This window comes from Dermacentor albipictus, chromosome 5 (genome assembly GCF_038994185.2).
Source record: "Dermacentor albipictus isolate Rhodes 1998 colony chromosome 5, USDA_Dalb.pri_finalv2, whole genome shotgun sequence".
Taxonomy (NCBI): Eukaryota; Metazoa; Arthropoda; class Arachnida; order Ixodida; family Ixodidae; genus Dermacentor; species Dermacentor albipictus.
In genome coordinates, this window is record NC_091825.1 from 9,852,387 (window position 1) to 9,871,036 (window position 18,650).

An 18,650-nucleotide genomic window follows, 5' to 3' on the forward strand; every position below is an offset into this window, starting at 1 on the left:
AAGAAATTGCAGGTCCTAACAACCTGGGAACTATGCTGACCCGTTTCCCTGTGTAGTGAAGAGAAAAAAAAAGGAGGGCATAGGTGGACACGGATGGCCACTGGTGCTGTTTGGCCAGAGACCCGAGGGTCGTCGAGAGACCCGAGGGCACCACTGCTGTGCTGTAGCCTGCCTGCCCTTGCTTTGCCATAGGCAGAAAGGCACAATTCAAATAAAATTCTATAAGGATGGCAATTCTTATACTCCACATTTTTGTGAAGTTTAACCGGGCCTATTACGGGCCGAACCCAAGCCTGAAGCTCCTCAGCCCGACTTGGAAAACTTGCTTACCTGACCAGAGTTCATCCTGTGGTTTTCGGGTAAGCCTGAGACAGTGCAGTGCTCTAAAAAGGACTTTCGCCCCATGTGAAGCATTGATGTGAACTGCACAAGGATCACCTTCAAGAGGCTGTGCAAGAACCAAATGGTACTAAGTGTGGCTATGCAAACCGAAAAACTCTGAACGGCAGATTTTCCTAGGAAAACAACTGCACATATAGTAGAATCCATTGTAGTTTCATCCATTATTGAGCCATTTCAACATCACGGCCTCACATGTGTAGGTCCTTGTCCAGTCACCTACACAATGGCTAACAGTGACAAGATATTACCAGGCGGCAACTGTTTCCTCTTCCAGGGAACAATTAAGACAATACTGGTATTTGTCTCAGTGATAAATAGATGCGCACCCAAGTTGTACAAGAACAACAGTTTCATTTCATTGCAGACTTGTGAATTACAATTGTTTACACATATACAAAGGTGTCATTATAATAACGTTCCTTTCTTTATACACGGCAACTTCAACTGGGCTTGTCATGTGACAACTCTTGAGACAGTTCCATAAACATGCACTGTGAACATGATGGCCCAAAGATTCCCAAAGGTCTTGGCAGCACAGGTGAGAGAAAACAAAAAGAAACGAAAGAAAAACACAAGGAAATGCAACAGGCGAGCAAAGGTGCCTCTTCACAAAAGCACATACACTGGTGGGTGGAAGAGCCTAGCAGAAGCGGCGAGTCAGCATAAGCTAGCCATGACACACCAGCTGTAGTAGACAGAAGCAAAAACTGAAGGCAACCTTTACATTAAGCTGTCTCTATTGCGGCTAGCTGAGGTCATGTTTGAGAGCAGACCAATGCAGGTAATGAAGTGCACCTTTCCAGACTAGGAAAATTGCATAATGCAGGCACACCCCAAGATTGAAGTGAATCAGCCTTTAACTTTTGAGCAGCAACAGACCAGGCCTGGCTTTCAAACATGTAAAACTTGATTGGGACTTTCCCTATCAACTGGGCTGATAACAGCAAGGACATGCCACACCTGAATAAAAGGCTATGGCTCAACCACCACTACCTCTCTACACAGCTGTAGCAAATCTTCCATGCAAAATGTGCATGCACACATGGCCTAGCATTAAAACCACCAAAATTTTTTCTTACAACTTTTCAATACGAAAATAATGGGCAATGATTAATTGAAGAGGTTTTAAAACTATGCGGCAAATATATCATTTAAAAAAAAGCAGTCTGGAACTGCAACCAATGGCATATGCCACCAGAAGTTGAATAATAGTTGAGGCAAAGGTGTCAAGTTGGTATGATAAAAACGCAGTCCGCAAAATGCCAAAACTGGTATGGCAGCCCTGTTTTAAGTTCAGCTACGAAGTGGGAAGGATGCTATCATACAGGCCACGCCATCAGCAAGAAGGGCTGATGCGACTGAATGTTGCAGTATCACGGTTGTACATAAGGAAAGTGAGCGTGTTACAGTGCCTCCACCAAGGCAAAAAGTGAAGTATTCAATCGAAGCAAGACTGCTTACGAGATCATGCACCAGCAGGAGTGCTGGCAATAACAAAAATATGACAGAGCAAGACAGCACATTTGTAACTTGTGTCATTACACAGATAAACTATTGTCATTAAATATGACGAGGGACCAGAAATACCAAACTGGCGACAACAGAGGAAAGAAATCAAGGAAAAGAAATCGCACAGTGTGGACCACACCCATGTATGGCATATGCTGCTGGCAGTGAATGACGAGAAGAAATATCCAACAGGCCTTAAAAATGGAACAACACATGCCTGAGATGACGAGAAATGTCACAATAATAATTTGAAGCCACACAGAGTCAACCAACAAAGGCATGCAGGACTTGGTAAATGAGAAGTGATAGCATTATCAGGTAGACACACCAGAAAAGAAAGTCAGTGACCTACAGAACGGACTGACTCTGTGCAAGGCAGCCCTGCCAACGCTGGTTTAGGTGACATGAAGCTGCATTTAAGTGTTGCATGGCATCACAAGGGTGATAACAACGTGCCTAAGTAAGTCTATGACATATGAATGTGCAGACGGCAAAGGCCATTCCAAGTTTGCTCATTGGTTCTTTAGCAAGTCTTGCTGTACAAAGCTATGTTTATTGGCAAAGCATGCAGTGACCTTTACTGTACAGATTGCATAATCACTAGCAATACCCCCATGTTTACAACCCTCTCAACTGCTGTGGAAAAACTCGGCAGTTTAACATGGCAGGAGCTTGTTTTCACGTGAATTTTGAATTTAAATCAGCGTTGCAGCCACATTGGCTGTGCAAACTAAATTTTTCACAGTATTAAGAACAGGGGGCTTCATACTAACAGCACTCACTGTATGTGATGGGCATCACTCACTTTAGTTATATTTTTTTTTCCTGCTCTGCACAAGTAATTATCAAATAAGGTTATTTAGCTTTTTAAGTTCGCTTATCTAACTAATCACCAAACTTCATAATGCAGACGTTGAAAAATTAGCTATAACAGGATTTAAGCAATTGAGATCATATGCGTTTTTTTTCCCTAACGAAAAACAGAAAGACCACAATACATATTCATAAAAATACCATGCGACGTGTCGACATGCTATGGTTTTTAATGGTCTCAAATGTAAACCTCGTCGAATATGGGCCTAGCTTATGACCCTAGGAATGAGCAGCCATGCTCTTTCCCAGATGCATCAGCAGTCTTCAGCATGCATCCTTGGTCATCAAATGTGAAGCCCTTGCTTCGAACATATGCAAGATGCACAGCATACTAGACACTAATGCTCACATTTCAGAGCGCTGTTTTCACTGAAATGAAATTTTTATTACACTTTACAAATAAGCTACAATAATTAAAACTTAGCTAATTAAAGAAAACAATTATCTGCACACGAAAGATACCTGACTAGCATGAACGACGGCCATAAACATACAGTGGGCACCGTTTACCTAAGGTTCTCGGTTATTCTTTCATTTGTGGTGACATTTAGTTGGGAAAGCCAGCATGTGAAAAGAAAGCTGAACATCAAACAATGCAACGAAAATGGCAAATCGGCATGTGTGAAAGCCCAGAGCAGAACATACCTACAGAGAGCGATGTGACAAGATGAGGAAGTAGCAAAGCTTTGCATGTAGACTCCCAAGGAATGCTCATTGAAGCTGGCTGGAGAAGCAGGAACTACAACCAGCAGTGTTGCCTGCCATGTGGCAGGCAATGCTGCAGGAGGTATGCTGGTGCCCATTTCGCACAGCGGTTGTTTTTGATTTGTAACGCTTTCAAATCTATTTTGCATATTACAACAACATGTGGATGTAAGGTTATGTCCAATCACATATTTGTACACCTTTGTGCTTCAAGCAAGCAATGGGTTATGCTTCAGTCACGGGCGCGAGCTGCGGCCGCTGATCACAGAAACATCACTCCACTAGCAGCTTCACATCTGTGACACCTTCCACAATAAAGCCATGTTTGCAACATTAAAGTGTCGTAGTCAATGTTAAATCAAATGACAGTGCACACCCATATACATATATGTGTGGCACACTATTTTCGGTCACAAAATGCGAGCAACTAGGGAAGTCTCCGCAGCGTCACTTGCTCGGTACGAAACGGTGTATGGTTTTGGCCAAGCCCCCTCAACTCTGCTGTTATGTGCTGCTGCAGTGCCGCAACAAGTTCTGTGGGAGAAGGAGGAGTAAATTTTAATGAAGAGAAAGGTGGAGAGGCTGGCCTGGAGAGCATGTGTGTGGGACAAGGATTAACACACAACTTGGGTAACGACTCTTGCAAGTTCAACGTCAATTCAGCTCAATACAAGATTACCTACAGTGTGTTTTGCTTGCAAAACACAGCAGGGTTGAAAAGACTAGGACATCTTCAGCTTGAAAAATGCACAGCCATGCCCACAAACGTAGTTCACACTCGCAAGGCAATCAATTCGGGAGCACTCTAAGGTATATAAGGTGACCTGTTTCCATAAATATCTATGGCAAGCTAACAACCAGTGAACAGCTGAACTGACCAAAAGCTAAGCCACACTAAGAGAAGGAAGATGGGGCCACAAGTCACACTAACATGAAATGCTACACAACAGACACTTAATATATACACATTAAAGACCCACAGTGAGTTAGCGCAAGAAAAAAATTTCTGAAGCCGCAGTGGTGCAGCAAGACACAAAGCACAGACCTTATAAAACCTTATGGCAATGCAGGCGGATCATTTTGCTCCTCTCTGATGTCAACCAATAATATATGGTGTTCAGGTGGGATACTTTTACAAGGACCAATTTGCATTTCAAGAAATGAAACGAACGAAGGAACGAAATTGCTTTTGTTGCTGAAAATTGAATTCAATGCGGCTGCCCATTGCTGCCTATCAAAAGCTATTACGCAACTTCAGGCCGCTAAGCCTGCGGCCACAGCGCACTTCTGCACAAGCAACGTGTGGTTTAACACATAATGGAACCGTACACACAAAGCTCTACACTTGCTCCACCTGGCACACGTCACTGGCTTCCAGCAGTGGAAAAGCACATTTCAAGCAATTCAAGCAAGTCAAGCACATTCAAGCATGTTTCAAGCACATTTCACAAGCAACACAGCTACCACCAACTTTTGCCAAGGTGCGAACTTAAAAAACTCTCTACCAACGTGCCTACATTTACTGCAAGACCTTGCCCATCATCATCACTTGCCTAAAGGACACAGCTTCCTTAGCAGTTACAATGCACATGCACGCCACGAAGAGCAACATTGGAGGCCATATGGTTCACGTAGCAGCACACGAAAACAAACTTGGGATCCCTGCTGGAACAGAGGGCGATTACATAGTCCAGTCGCATGTTCTCAGAAAGCTAAACACTGCTCAGATGCACAACTGTCTTGGTGGTTAAGGATCTAAGTTTGAAGAATGATGAAGCAAGATAGTGTGACATGTGCTGGTTGAGCCATAAAGATGGAATGCTGAACAGCAAATGACAACCTCCTGAAATACACAAAGCAACTGAATCTTCCATACAGTTCATGGCAGTTTTTGTGAAAAATATTTCTTGAAGATTTGCAAGGCCTCCGAAAAAGCATATTTATGGACTAAAGCATCATTATGTTTTGTCTTCAAGAACAAGCAAACTTCTTTGATTGAGCACAAATGAAGAAGGGCTCAGCTCGAAAACTGAAGTGCACTTCCTTTAATTCGACTCTGGTCAATTCGATCCTGCTCGAAGGTCCTGGCTGACGCCCGTCCATGGGCGCAATTTCATTAATTTGAACTTGATCGGTTAGCATGCACGCGGCTAACCCTTAACGTGAACCCTTTAGTGGCAGCATTTTGGTGGAACTATGTGGACAGCAAATGCGTTGAACTATCGTCAGCTCTCCCATAAAAAATGCCTCCTTCCAGCCTACCATAGGAAGATTTTCAAATAACTATAGCTCTCAACGTATGATCACGGTATTTACCGAAGTCTAACATGTGGCTTGCTTTTTTTTTTCCGGAAAATTGGGCCACAAATTGTTTACGCAATGCAATCAGACATACTACCGAAACTGCCTTCGCGGTGTTCGTATGCTTTGTTGCATAACACGATTGTATTGTGGCGAAGCTAACTTTAGGAAATAGCTGCTGTTGTGCGACACATTTAGATTTTTCTTGCTAAAAAATTGCGAACACATTAGATTTCTACTTTGTTTCATAGATCTAATGTCACTTCTGTGTCATTTTTCTATTTTGGAAAGATAGAAAATGGATGCACTTTTAATTTAGGGGCATGTTGGAATCGAGAAAACCCTGCCAAATGAATTGGGTGTTCTTTCTGCATCTCATTTAGGCAATTCGACTCACCGGATAATTCGACCAATTCCGTGGGTTCTGTCCAAGTCTAATTAACAGAAGTAGACTACTGCAAAGCTACTCAAGTGAATCGGCTTGGCTTAACTTCTACACTGCACCAGTTCATTACTCAGACACCTAAAATAAAACACATCTGAAGATTAAATTCCCCAAATACTTTTCCTGTCCACAAATTTTTGAAGGTTTTTGTGACCCTGAATAGGGATATCAAAGGGTCCTGCTACAAACTGTTTTCGCAATGTGCTGGCAGCACCACACCAATGCCACGCCAGTCTTCTCCAAAAGTGTGCCACTGAAAACCAACAACCAACATGCCTGACAGATGCAATGCAATGTGTCTTTGGCAAAAGTAATAAAATGATGCCGTGGCTGGTGGTTCTCCACTACTACTGTATTCGATTTATTACAGCTATAACTTGAAACAGATTGCAAACTCCATCAAAATAGTATTGCAAAGCTTGGCCAGTTAGTTATGGTAAGTTGTGGGACTATGCACATGGATAAAAGCACGATATCTGAATTCCTGCAAAAGGTAACACATTTAAACTTAAAATGTGCGCCGCTTCAAGGAAAGCCTGAGTGCCATGCTGGCCTTCAAAAACCTGAATGCCGAAACTTTCTTGTACACTATGGTTAAGCTGTTGCTGAAACGACACCATAAGCAGACACAAAAACATGCCTTCCGTTTTTTTACTACTACAGCCAGCGCAATTATCGTTTGGCACGCAGCTATTCATAGCATAAACAAAAGAGGAGGCTGATATATTGGTGTTGTCATATTAAACATAATAGTGTTCCGAGACAACGTAGGGCACAAAGTGGCAAAGGTGAGATGCTTGTTAGCAAAGTTTGGTGCCAAGAAAAATGGCAAGTATAGTCACAAAGTAACAATTGCTTCCTTACTGTTAATGACGAAAAGTCTGAACACTTCAAAATTTACAGTAAAATTTGATGTCAGAATAGCCCGATAAAAATGTGCCCCAAGCCTACTGCATACAGAAAACCCACCATGGCCTGTAGGCTCGCAACAACTGGGTTACAACGTCTGCCCTTTGTAAAAATTGACCATTACTTTGCAAGTGCAAATGACTAATGTAATTAAAGCAGGGTCTTTGCCCACAAACAATGCCTGGCAAGTAGTGGAGAACATTGTCGCACACACACACACACGCACAACCTCTCAAGAAGCTCAGTCAGGAAAGGCACTGTTTGTTTCAAAGGGTTCAACTGACAGATGGAAAGTTACTGTCCTTGCAATCTAATACAACAATACACTGCATACCTGCCAAGTTCCAGACATCAGAATTAGAGAGCTGAACAGCGAGTGAGAGGCAATTAAAAGCACGGAAAAAGAAAGCAATACCATTTATCATTTGAACAACCTGATTAATTTAGTTGACCCTTATCACAGTGAACTGTCCCTGTGTACTATAAAAAGTGACAATTACAATCACAAATAATGAGGCAGGAAAGAACATAGACGGTCATCATTAAATTGTGCTGCTGCCAGTCTTAAAACAGCAGTGAGCCCTACAGAATAGAAGGCGCTGAGCCGCCTCGAAACGAGGTGCCTCAATGCCAGCACGGCAGTTTAAGAGGAAGCAATTAAAAAGGGCCAAGCACAGCCACACAATACTTAAGTGATGAAGTGGTGGCACACCGAAGTACAAGGGAGCCACACGAACACCTCGTCATGAAAAGCAGCAACAATGAATTTCCACTGTTGCCCAGTTAAATACAATCGCACAGTCCCACAAAATTGCAAACATCCAGTAAAATCAATATTTTAACGTGAGTGCACTAAATCTACTGTAATCTTGCAGTGGAAAAGTGTTTTGCATGACCAACGTTAAATGCTGTCATGCTATCTGCTTGGTAGAAATCAACATACTTTTGCTGTTCAGTGCTACCTTAGGCCTAGCAAGGTCAAAACATACAGGAGATATAAAAAATAACATCAAATGATAGCCAATACCTTGTCCTCAGCATGGAATTTGACTAAGCATAGGATGATTTTACAATTTATTTTGTGCTGTCACGATAGAGAGCAAGTAGCAAGGACGAATGTGGATAGAAGCAAGCGGTCTGAGCATTGTCATGTCGTTACGCAATCGAGGCAACCAGTGGAAGCCACTGCATGAACTTCCAGGTGACAGCTAGTAAAATGGTCTTGCAGGTAAAAAACTGGCAGCACCACAAACAATAGCAACAGACTATGATCTACAATGGTCAAACATGTCGCTTGAAAATCACATACATATAGTTAGGCCTTTAAAAGCAGGCCTCCGACATTGTCAACACAGTATGTGCCAGTGCAGACATTGTGAATCCCAGAGTCCACATTCAGTCAAACCTTGATGTACCCAAACCCATACATAACATCAGGTATTTGAAAGTAAATAGATACTTTTTCTAGCTGGTATCAGAATGTAACAAATATATGCTTGTAGTGAATACTGAATATAATGAAGGCATTTTCATGTTGGACACAACTTGATTAGAAAGTTCATATAATGTTATATAATAGTTTAACTGAATCAGGCCACCTATCTACAACATTGCATTTGGTGAGGTGTGCTTTGGCAGCAGCAGCAAAGCACACAAAAATTCTCTTAGCCATGTCGCTGAAATAGCAGCGGTACAATCACATCATGATTTGGTGATAGCAATGACAGTTTGGGCAGCTGCACCCTTTCTTGTATGTGGCTATACCAATGGCACTCTTAGTGCACGAGAATCTGAAAGTCTGATTTGGGGGACAAGCTTTCACAAGATGGCCGAAATCTGTATACTGTACGGCTAATCTGGAACTCTTGGCAGGTATGACACTGAGTGCCAGCATTACAGGGGACAGGTCATCACACACCACGAGGAATGCACAAAGCAAAGGACTTCCTCGTCGTGTGTCAAACAGCACACTGGCAGAGAGGAAGGTAGCGAAACCAATGTGAAGGCTAAGCATTTTCCTCGCAACTAAAAAAAAAAAAAACACACACAAACAGTGTGGCAAAGCACGACCCCTTACAAAAAATAACCAAAACAATAGTAAAATAAATGCCATGCCACAGTGAAATATTGCCACAAGAGAACCAGGTCTTGTATTTTTTTTTTTGCATGGCAAGCTTGAAAGCAAGAAAAAAAAAGAATAGTCTAGAAGAAAGATGTGTGGCTGTGACTACTGAACACAAGACATAAATGCAAATATCGGCCAAGTGACAGCAGGGCCTAGACTCAAGTTACGTGCCAAGCGTGAAACCCTGCCATCTGGCGGCATTTGCCACCCGCCTGTTCTGCCGAACGGCAGTCCACTTTCCTGACGAGAACACCTGGTGCACGAGATGTGCAGAGCAGGTCACCATCCAGTTTTGGCAAGGGTACAATTGGCCGGCTCGCGCCTCCTGTCATCGAGGTGCATCACTGACACAATGCTTTTTTTGTGGAGTTGGAAGGCATTCAAAAGAGGCCACAGTCCTTCAGGTTGTTCTTGATGATGACATCTGTCACAGCGTCAAACACAAATTGGATGTTGTTGGTGTCAGTGGCACATGTGAAATGCGTGTAGATCTCCTTGGTATCCCGGCGCTTGTTCAGTGACTCAAATTTCATTTGTATGTAGGCGGCCGCTTCTTCATAAGTGTTGCTGCCTGCAAGGAGGAGAGCAAAATTGCACATGGCATTCCCACATAAAAGAGCAGCCAAGGTCAAACTTTGCTGCAGCTATGCTTGAGCTCTACAGCAATGGCGGGCACTGCCAACAATGCGAAGGAAAGATACAGTATTTATTTGGATATAAGGAGTGGCTAGAATACTTAGCCTCAATGTTACCCACCGCCTTATCTGCGAGGCTGATAGAATCAATGTTTTGATATGGCAAGGGCGGCAGCATATTTCCGGCAATCCCCATTTTATATGGCAGTCCAAATTGTAGCAACTAGAGGTGGGCAAATATCATTTTTTTTCATATACGAATAGAATACGAAGAGTGAAGTGCAGACATACATGTATGAAATAGCTGGGCACCATGCTAGTTCCAACTAGTGAAAATATATACAGTTAACTATCAGGAAAAATTGGGGCCAGCTTTAAACACAATATCACTAATTGTCATTAAAAAAATTGCATGAAAAGCTCCTCAACATCTTTATAGTGTGGCTCAAACAAGCTTTGCAAACATGCTAAATAAATTGTTGACAAATTATAGTACAAAGTCGTGAAAAAAGGAAAGAAAAAGTAGCTGAAGGATTTGTAGGCTGTAGACACATGAAATATGGGCCGTTGAAAGGAAATTATCCCCGACTGTAGCGTAAAAGATTTAACTGCTACATTAGCAGACTACAAAACAATCTCGGTGCCCTTCCACTCTGTGAAAAAGGATGACCAGCGAAGCTATGTACCGTATAGTAGGGAATATAGGTCGATGTTTTTTCCAAAAAAAATATTACTAAAAGGTCACCCCTCGACTTATATACCGGCCCTTGGCACAACATGAATAGTCGCCTGGCAACATGTAGGAGCGCGGACCTTTCGGCATCTGCATCGTTATTGCCTCCTTGGTGACCAACGCGGCCTAAGCAATTGGACTGACGCCATCTTCCCTTTTGTGCAGCGATCGTTCATGGCGTAGCTAATTTCCCAACAACCCGCAAAATGAGTACGAGTACTCGACGTCAGTTCACCGTGGTGTTTAAGAAGTAATCGAATATGCTGAAATGCATGGGAACATGTCTGCCCAGCAGCAATTCGGCGTGTCGGAAAAAATCGTCCGGTACTGGCGAACGCAGAAAGTCAAGCTGTCTGCCTGCAACGCGCGGAAGACGTCCTTTCGCAGGCGCCGCGCAGTGCACCCGGAGCTCGAAGACAAGGTGGTGGATTTCATCCGCGAGCATCGTGCCAGCTCTTTGCCAGTGACAGCGCAACTCATCCGCATCAAAGCTATAGAGATCACCCAAGAATCCAGACTGCCCAAGGAGCAATTCAAGGGCTCCATTTATTGGGTTCGTCGCTTCATGCGACGCAAGGGATTTGCACTTCGACAGCGCACATCAATCTGCCAGAAGCTGCCAGAGGCATACGAGGACAAGCTGGACGAATTCCAGCGCTATGTTATCCGTCTCCGGCAGCAGCATGGCTACATGTTGGGACAGATCGGCAACGCTGATGAAACGCCGGTGTGGTTCGACATGCCGTCGCCCACCACAGTGTGCGAACGCAGCGCAAAAGAAGTCAAGCTTTTTTCTACGGGGAACGAGCATTCGCGCTTCACGGTGATGCTCCCGTGTACTGCAGATGGCAGAAAGCTGCCCCCGTACATAATATTAAAGAGGAAGACGCTGTCGAAAGAGGCTTTCCCGTGGGATGTTGTCATTCGCATGAATGAAAAGGGCTATATGGACGAGGCCCTCATGCTCAACTGGGTGAAGATCGTCTGGAATCAGCGACCCGGCGCACTCCTGCGGTGTCCGAGCATACTCGTCTTGGATGCCTTTCGCAGGCACTTGACCGCAGGTGTGAAGCAGGCACTCCGCGACGGGAGGACGGAACTCACCGTCATTCTGGGAGGCATGACCTCAACACTTCAGCCACTGGACGTCGTGCTCAACAAGCCCTTTAAAGACCGTTTCCGTGAACAATATAATCAGTGGATGGCCGGCGACAACCCAATGACCCCAACCGGCCGGCAGCGCAGGCCGCCTCTCGCCACTGTGGCCACATGGGTGTCACAGGCTTCGCGCTAGCTGCCCGACGATATGGTGGTGGGGGCATTCAAGAAGTGTTGCATTAGCAACTCCTTGGACGGCACCGAGGATGACATGTTGTGGGACGCAGCTAGCGAAAAGCAGTCGTCTTCGGACGACTGCTTCCCATACTGCCCACGTATGGGAAGTGCTTAACGCCTGCTTCACCTCTGCCGCGGGTCGGCCTGGTATTGCACTAGCTTCGGGATTGGCTCATGTACGGGAGTGCTTAACGCCCGTTTTACCTCTACCGGGGGTCGGGCCGGTATTGCACTATCTTCGGGATCGGCCCACGTATGGGAAGTTTTAAACGCCTGCTTCACCTCTGCCGCGGGTCGGTCCGGCATTGCACTATCTTCGGGATCGGCTCATGCATAGGGAGTGCTTAACGCCTGTTTCACCTCTGCTGCGGGTCGGCCTGGCATCGCACTATCTTCGGGATCGGCTCATGTATAGGGAGTCCTTAATGCCTGTTTCACCTCCACCGGGAGTCGGGCCGGTATTGCACTACCTTCGGGATCGGCCCACGTATGGGAAGCGCTTAACGCCTGCTTCACCTCTGCCGCGGGTCGGCCTGGCATTGCACTAACTTCGGGATCGGCTCATGTATAGGGAGTGCTTAACGCTTGTTTCACCTCCACCGGGGGTCAGGCTGGTATTGCACTATCTTCGGGATCGGCCAAATTATGGGAAGTGCTTAACGCCTGCTTCACCTCTGCCGCAGGTCGGCCCGGCATTGCACTATCTTCGGGATCGGCCCACATGGTGCTGTCCTGCATGGCTGTGTCGCGAGAAAAGTGCCGTGCTCGAAACTATGCTGCACCAGCACTTCAATTTAGTGATGAGGACTCGAGTGATGATTCTGAAGATGGGAGCAAAACAAATTCAAGCTCTAACGGTGACAATGTTTTGAGTCGGCATGGGACATGCGCAGCTGTTCACCGGCGAGTTTCCTTTACAGGCTTGAGCGGTCTCCTTCCTTGTGTGCGCTTATCTGTCTCTTTTTGCACGACCCGAGAGCTCTACTGATTATCTTCAGGGTGCATACTTCGCTTGGTTATGATGTGTTGTCATCGGCGGCAAAGAAACTTCCGTTCACATTAAGAAGGCTGCCCACACAAATCTCGGCCCGGCACTACGGATCAGCGCAAGGCAGTTTACAACGGCGTGGGATTTCTTTCTACTCTTTTTCTCTCCAGAGGTGATAGAGACAATTTGCAAAAATGCAAACAGGTATGCTTGGATACATAATATTGTAGTTGCCCAACTAAGCTGAGAGAAATCAATCCTGGAAGAGGTGCACGACTCTTAGACGAACTGTGAAGTACGTTCCGTGGTCTTCTCATCGGACCAACCTCAGAGAATGCCGAAAAGGCGGAACTGCAGAATGTGTTACGAGGACGGCAAAGTTGAACAAAAGCCAGACATTTTCTGGTAAACATGCCGAGTGCACCCAGGCTTGACACAACTCGGGAACTGCTTCATCGCATGGCAAGAGCGATGAAGTGGTCTTAGTTTCTTTATTGTATCCGAAGAACGGCAGTGTACCGAGCATTTATTTTTTCAGACTGGGTTATTTATCTTTGAAATGTATATTATGAATTTCATTCGATATTAATGTTTTTGTAGGTATGTTTTTTATTGTTTTTATGAACTGGAAGCAAAAATGGCGTTTTCTAGAATTTTTGTCTTTTACCCAATAAATGTTTTCGCTTGGCAACGCATGTTTTTCGAAAGAGCATCTCATTATGCACAATATGCTATGTTGCAATATGTTCCCAGAGACGTATAAGAAACTACTGCTTTCTCGCGGTAACGAAAGAGTTAAGGAGCGAAGTGAATAAGGTCATACAAAACAGGATTGTATCAACGAGGGCGTACTGTGAATGCACGATCCTTTTGCCATCACGTGCTGTATAAGGTCCAAGGGTGATGAGATCCTATTTTGCCTCGTGCGCTGTGTGTGAGGGAAAGTGTGCGAGGTGACCCGAGAAAGATGGCAGCTTAATGTGTGCACAAGGGGGGGGGGGGCTGTAACGTGATCATGCCACACAAGTACGGGGGAAGGTTGCTCAGGCTTGCTCATTTAATGGTTGCGAGGGCCGATGCAGCGGCATAGCGGACGACCATGCGAGCAGAAGCGAGTGTCAAAACAGCTGCGATGTCTTGTTTCCACATGCAGTGCCACGACATCGCAATACAGCAGAAACGGAAACTGGCTGTAAAAAAGCTGCTATACAGGCCTTGTCCGCAAAGTAATGAAACTGCCTGATGCGCGGCACTGCAGTCGCCAATAGCGTGCTCTCCCCAGAGCATCATTTGTGGCGGAGGTTCTAAGCTAAGTGACGCAATGGGCAGCAGTTGTGCCCAAGCTCTGACGCAGCGAGGATCTGAAGTGACGCAAAAGCTGTTTTCAAGTTTGTCATGGCAGAAAACAGAAAAAATTGAGTGTTCACTGGAGCAGCGGTATGCGATAAAATTTTGCTTTCGGCTGGCCGAAACTGGTTCCGAGACGCTTGCCTTCATTAGGAGGCTTACAAACACAATGCCCTGTCAAAAAGGCTCAGGTTTTCCGATGGTTCAGTGAGTTTGGGAATAGACGAGAGACCGTTGAAGACATGGAACAATCTGGACGCCCCTCAATGAGTGGTTTGGACAAAAATGTGGCCAAAGTGAAAAATCTGGACTCCGACCATCATTTCAGTATCGGATTAGTCCCCAAAAACCTCAACACATGCAACACAATGGTTGACAAAATTATTTCTGAAAATTTGAACATGCAGAAGGTTTGTTCGAAATTGGTGCCAAAAATGTTGAGTGATAAACAAAAACAAGAACGAGTTGACGTTTGCCATGAACTGTTGGTGCAGTTAGAAAGTGAACAGGATTCTTCTGACGGCATAACAACAGGCGACGAATCATAAGTGTTTTAGTACGAACCCGAAACCGAACGGAGTTCCAAAGTTCGCCAAAGTTCGGAGTGGCACTTCGCGAGCTCCCCGTGCCCCAAGAATGCGAGAATGTCGAAGTCGAAGGTAAAGACAATGTTCGTTGTCTTTTTTGACAAGCTTGGGGTGGTGCACAAAGAATTTGTACATCCGGGACGAACTGTCAATGGCGTGTTTTACAAAGACGTCCTCGAGCGCCTTTACAGAGCCGTTAAATGGAAACAACCGGAGATCGCTGGAAGCTCCACCACGACAATGCTCCAGCTTACACCACCTCGGTTGTGGCCGCCTGCCTGGCCCGGACAGGGGTTGAAGCCTTGCCGCAGCCACTATACAGCCCTGATATAAGCCTGGCAGACTTTTTCCTGTTCCCAAAGCTCAAGAGAAGCCCGAAAGGTCATCGTTTCGACATTGTTCCTGCCGTCCTAGAGTCTCCAACAGAGGTTACGGCAGCCGACTTCCGGGAACCTTTGTAGCATAGGGATTGTGTTGGCAGCAGTGTATCGACACCCAAGGAGACTATTCTGAAGAATTTTAATAATGTGTACCGATCGGATCAATAAATTATTTTTACCAGACCCAGTCTCATTACTTTACGGACAAACTCTGTATTAAATTATTTAGAATACTTTGAGGCCTGCAACTATTTTTCTCAGGTTAAGAGGCCTGGGACCTTCACTTAAGGCAAGGCTCGAAAATACTGTGTGTAGGTGCCCCTTGAAAAACTCGCACAGGCGGTTGCATGCCAGGCCCCGTCTGCCAGTGCTCACCTGTGTACTCGGGGAAGCAGATGGTGAGTGGTGAGCGGGTGATCTTCTCCTCAAAGAGGTCTTTCTTGTTGAGGAAGAGGATGATGGAAGTCTCCACAAACCACTTATTGTTGCAGATGGAGTCAAACAACTTCATGCTCTCGATCATCCGGTTCTGAAGAAAGAAAGACCACCAACAATGAGTGCCAGAAAGCTACTCGTTTCACTGAAAGAGGCTTCAAGACATAGTATTTGTCACAGTGAGTACTTTCAGACAGTGTTCGTTGTGTCATTCCATAGACCCATTAACCAGCCCACCTGCAGGTGGCTGTACCCACAAATGCGAGCGCTGGTGCGGACCATACTCTTCTCCCACACGTGTTGCCCTTCCCAAGGATGTCAGCCCAGCACGTGTGTGTCCCAAAGAGTAACAGTGTGCACAACTCAGCGGAAAGTAGAGGAGCCTTTCGCACCAGTACCTTTGTGTTGGCAGGGAAAGTCTAATCACCACGAGAATGGGCAAAAAAGTCTGCAATGTGCTTCACAACCTGCAGTGGGCCTCTGACCACACTTGCTGCAGAGGCTAGAGCAACTTTTGCCATTGCCTGCATTGGCAATATACAGTAAAACATAGTTAATTCCAAGTCCTCCGCACTGAGATTCAGTCTGCCATTTAGTCTTTTAATGATGGCACATATATATACCCCCCAAAATATTTGCTTTCTATCTAAATGTACAAAAGACATCAAGAATAAGCATAATCACTACAAGAAGATACTTTTTCAGGAAAAGGTCAGAAACAGTACACAGAAAACTGCTAGTGGCCTTCACCCTAAGCTACCTATGGCTTTGTTTGGAATTTGTGCAGACAGCTCTTTTCAAATCTTGCCATATGTGAACATATAATTTTAGAAGCAAATAATTTTGGGCCAGTTGGTGATGCACATTTGACTATGGCAAAGCACAATGTATGTTACCAAAGGAAGGAGAAACAGAGGCAACTGTGAATGTTTATAGAGAAATTTTTCACTGCAAAAGGACAAGGCGCTCAACCAGCAACAAGAAGAGCAGATGCAAAAATAAAGGCAGGAAGACAAAAATTGGATATGTGCACACAATCTCATCATAAAGCATGATAATCAGGAAGCATGTGTACATCGTCAACTGCACATAACTGGCACAAGTGGCATAGAAAAACAAAAAAAAAGATGTGAATGAACCAGCTTAGTTGTAGCTACCCATGAATTCTACTTTTGTTTGCAAAAGTGCCACCAAAGCCACGCTAACGCACATATCGAAACTAGAATTTTCTTTACCACTACTTACAAAAGCTCACATTTCAACTTAGTATTGCCATGGTCGACAACCTCCCGTTCTTCAACGGTGGATAGCAAATGCAACTTCTGCAGTAAAGCTCCTGATTTCAAAGACCTAAGGTGCTGTCGCAGCCTGTCGTTAAGGAACTGGCCCATTTGTTCCAAGTAAACCCGTCCACAGAGCGGCAGACATATGCTGGCCGCTAATTCCTCAGTTTAATTTTCTTGTGCAGTTTCTCCTGCTTGGCACATGGCTTCCTTCGACACCTGGCACTTTGACGACTGTGCAGTCGCCGCTGGACCTGATGTTCTCGGCGCCGATGGTGGATGAATGGTGTCTTCGTTACAGACGGAGCCCGGGCACCATCAACAGTTTTTCTTTGGGCGAACCAGCAGCATCGACAACGACAGCACTATTACCGGCCTACTTAAGCGACTGGCATCGCCACGCTGCCTTCAGTAGGCACGGGAGAGCGGCAGGCATGCGCTGGCCGCTAATTCCTCCATTCTATTTCCTTGTGCAGGTTGGTGAAGCACCATCCCTTTATGCTAAGCGTTCTAGTAATGCATGCTTGCTGCTCCTCCCGTGCCCAAGTGTTCTTTATGCCTTGTTACAACAATGCGTTTTTGTGTTTGAACTGTTAATGATGTGTGCTGACGTTGACTTGAACCCTGGGCCTGATGGAAAAGTGCTTGCTGCTATAGGCGTGCTTTCATTAAAATTTGAATCCCATCATGCAGAGGTAATGTACGCATTTGGTGACCTTAAACGAAGTCAAGACACACTTGCGCTGAAGGTTTCAGACCTATGAACCAGACTACAAACTCTTGAAACAATTGTTCAATCTCTTGAGGGTGCACAGCCCTGGGAAGATATTAGTAGCATGGGTTCTGCTGCTATTAAACGTGAGAATGCCGAGCTCAAATCAAGGTTAGATAATCTTTAAGATCAGTCCCAGAGGCACAACCTGATCTTTTATGGAATCCCCGACAAGCCGTCCGAGAACCAGGAGGAGTCAGAAGCTCACATTTGTGACCTTAGCCTATGACCTTTCACGCCATCTTCAATTAAACATTTCTGAAGATAACATTTCTAGAGCACACCAACTGGGACAGTTTGTGGCTTCCATGCCTCGTGCTCTAATTGTCAAGTTCGCTTCATATAAAACGCGAGAAAGCATTTTATCACAGAGAAAAAAAGACAAAAAATTGTCTTTTTATGAGTGAGTACATTTGCCGCGAAACACAGCAATCGCGGAAAAAGTTAATCAAGTTTGCCAAGGCTGCAGACCAATCTTTTTCTTTACGCTCGAATAAGCTTTTAATGAATAAAGAGAGGTACATGTATTGTGCAGCCTACGGTGTGCAAACTTGGGACAGTTCGAGAGTCGCGTGCGCCCGAAAGAACTCTGGCCCGAAACCTACCAACACCGCCTTTGCAGCTATCTTTCAGCTCAACCCCCTTACAGCAATCTATCAATACTTTTTACAAACACAAGTAGTATCTTGAACAAGTGTGCTCAGCTTTTTTCTATCATTGATTCTTGCGGGGCAGATATCATTCTTACTGAAACGTGGTTGTCAGGAATAACAAATAACAATGAAATATTCGATTGTGAAAAAGCATACAACATTTATCGGAACAAACGTGACGTTCACTTGGGCGGAGGCATTTTAATTGGCGTCGCCGATATGCTCAACTCTTC

General features: G+C 45.0%; 1 protein-coding gene across 1 annotated transcript in view; it reads right to left on the reverse strand.

The window, feature by feature from the left end:
• Positions 1-733: 733 nt before the first annotated feature.
• Positions 734-18,650, reverse strand: part of Galphai (G protein alpha i subunit) — a 185,697-nt gene continuing 167,780 nt past the window's right edge. Inside the window, exons 7-8 of the mRNA XM_065451579.2 lie at positions 15,650-15,803; positions 734-9,840 (exon numbers count right to left, since the gene is read on the reverse strand). Coding sequence (XP_065307651.1) covers positions 9,650-9,840; positions 15,650-15,803 — 345 coding nt within the window. The 3' untranslated portion in view covers positions 734-9,649. The remainder of the gene's footprint in view (positions 9,841-15,649; positions 15,804-18,650) is intronic.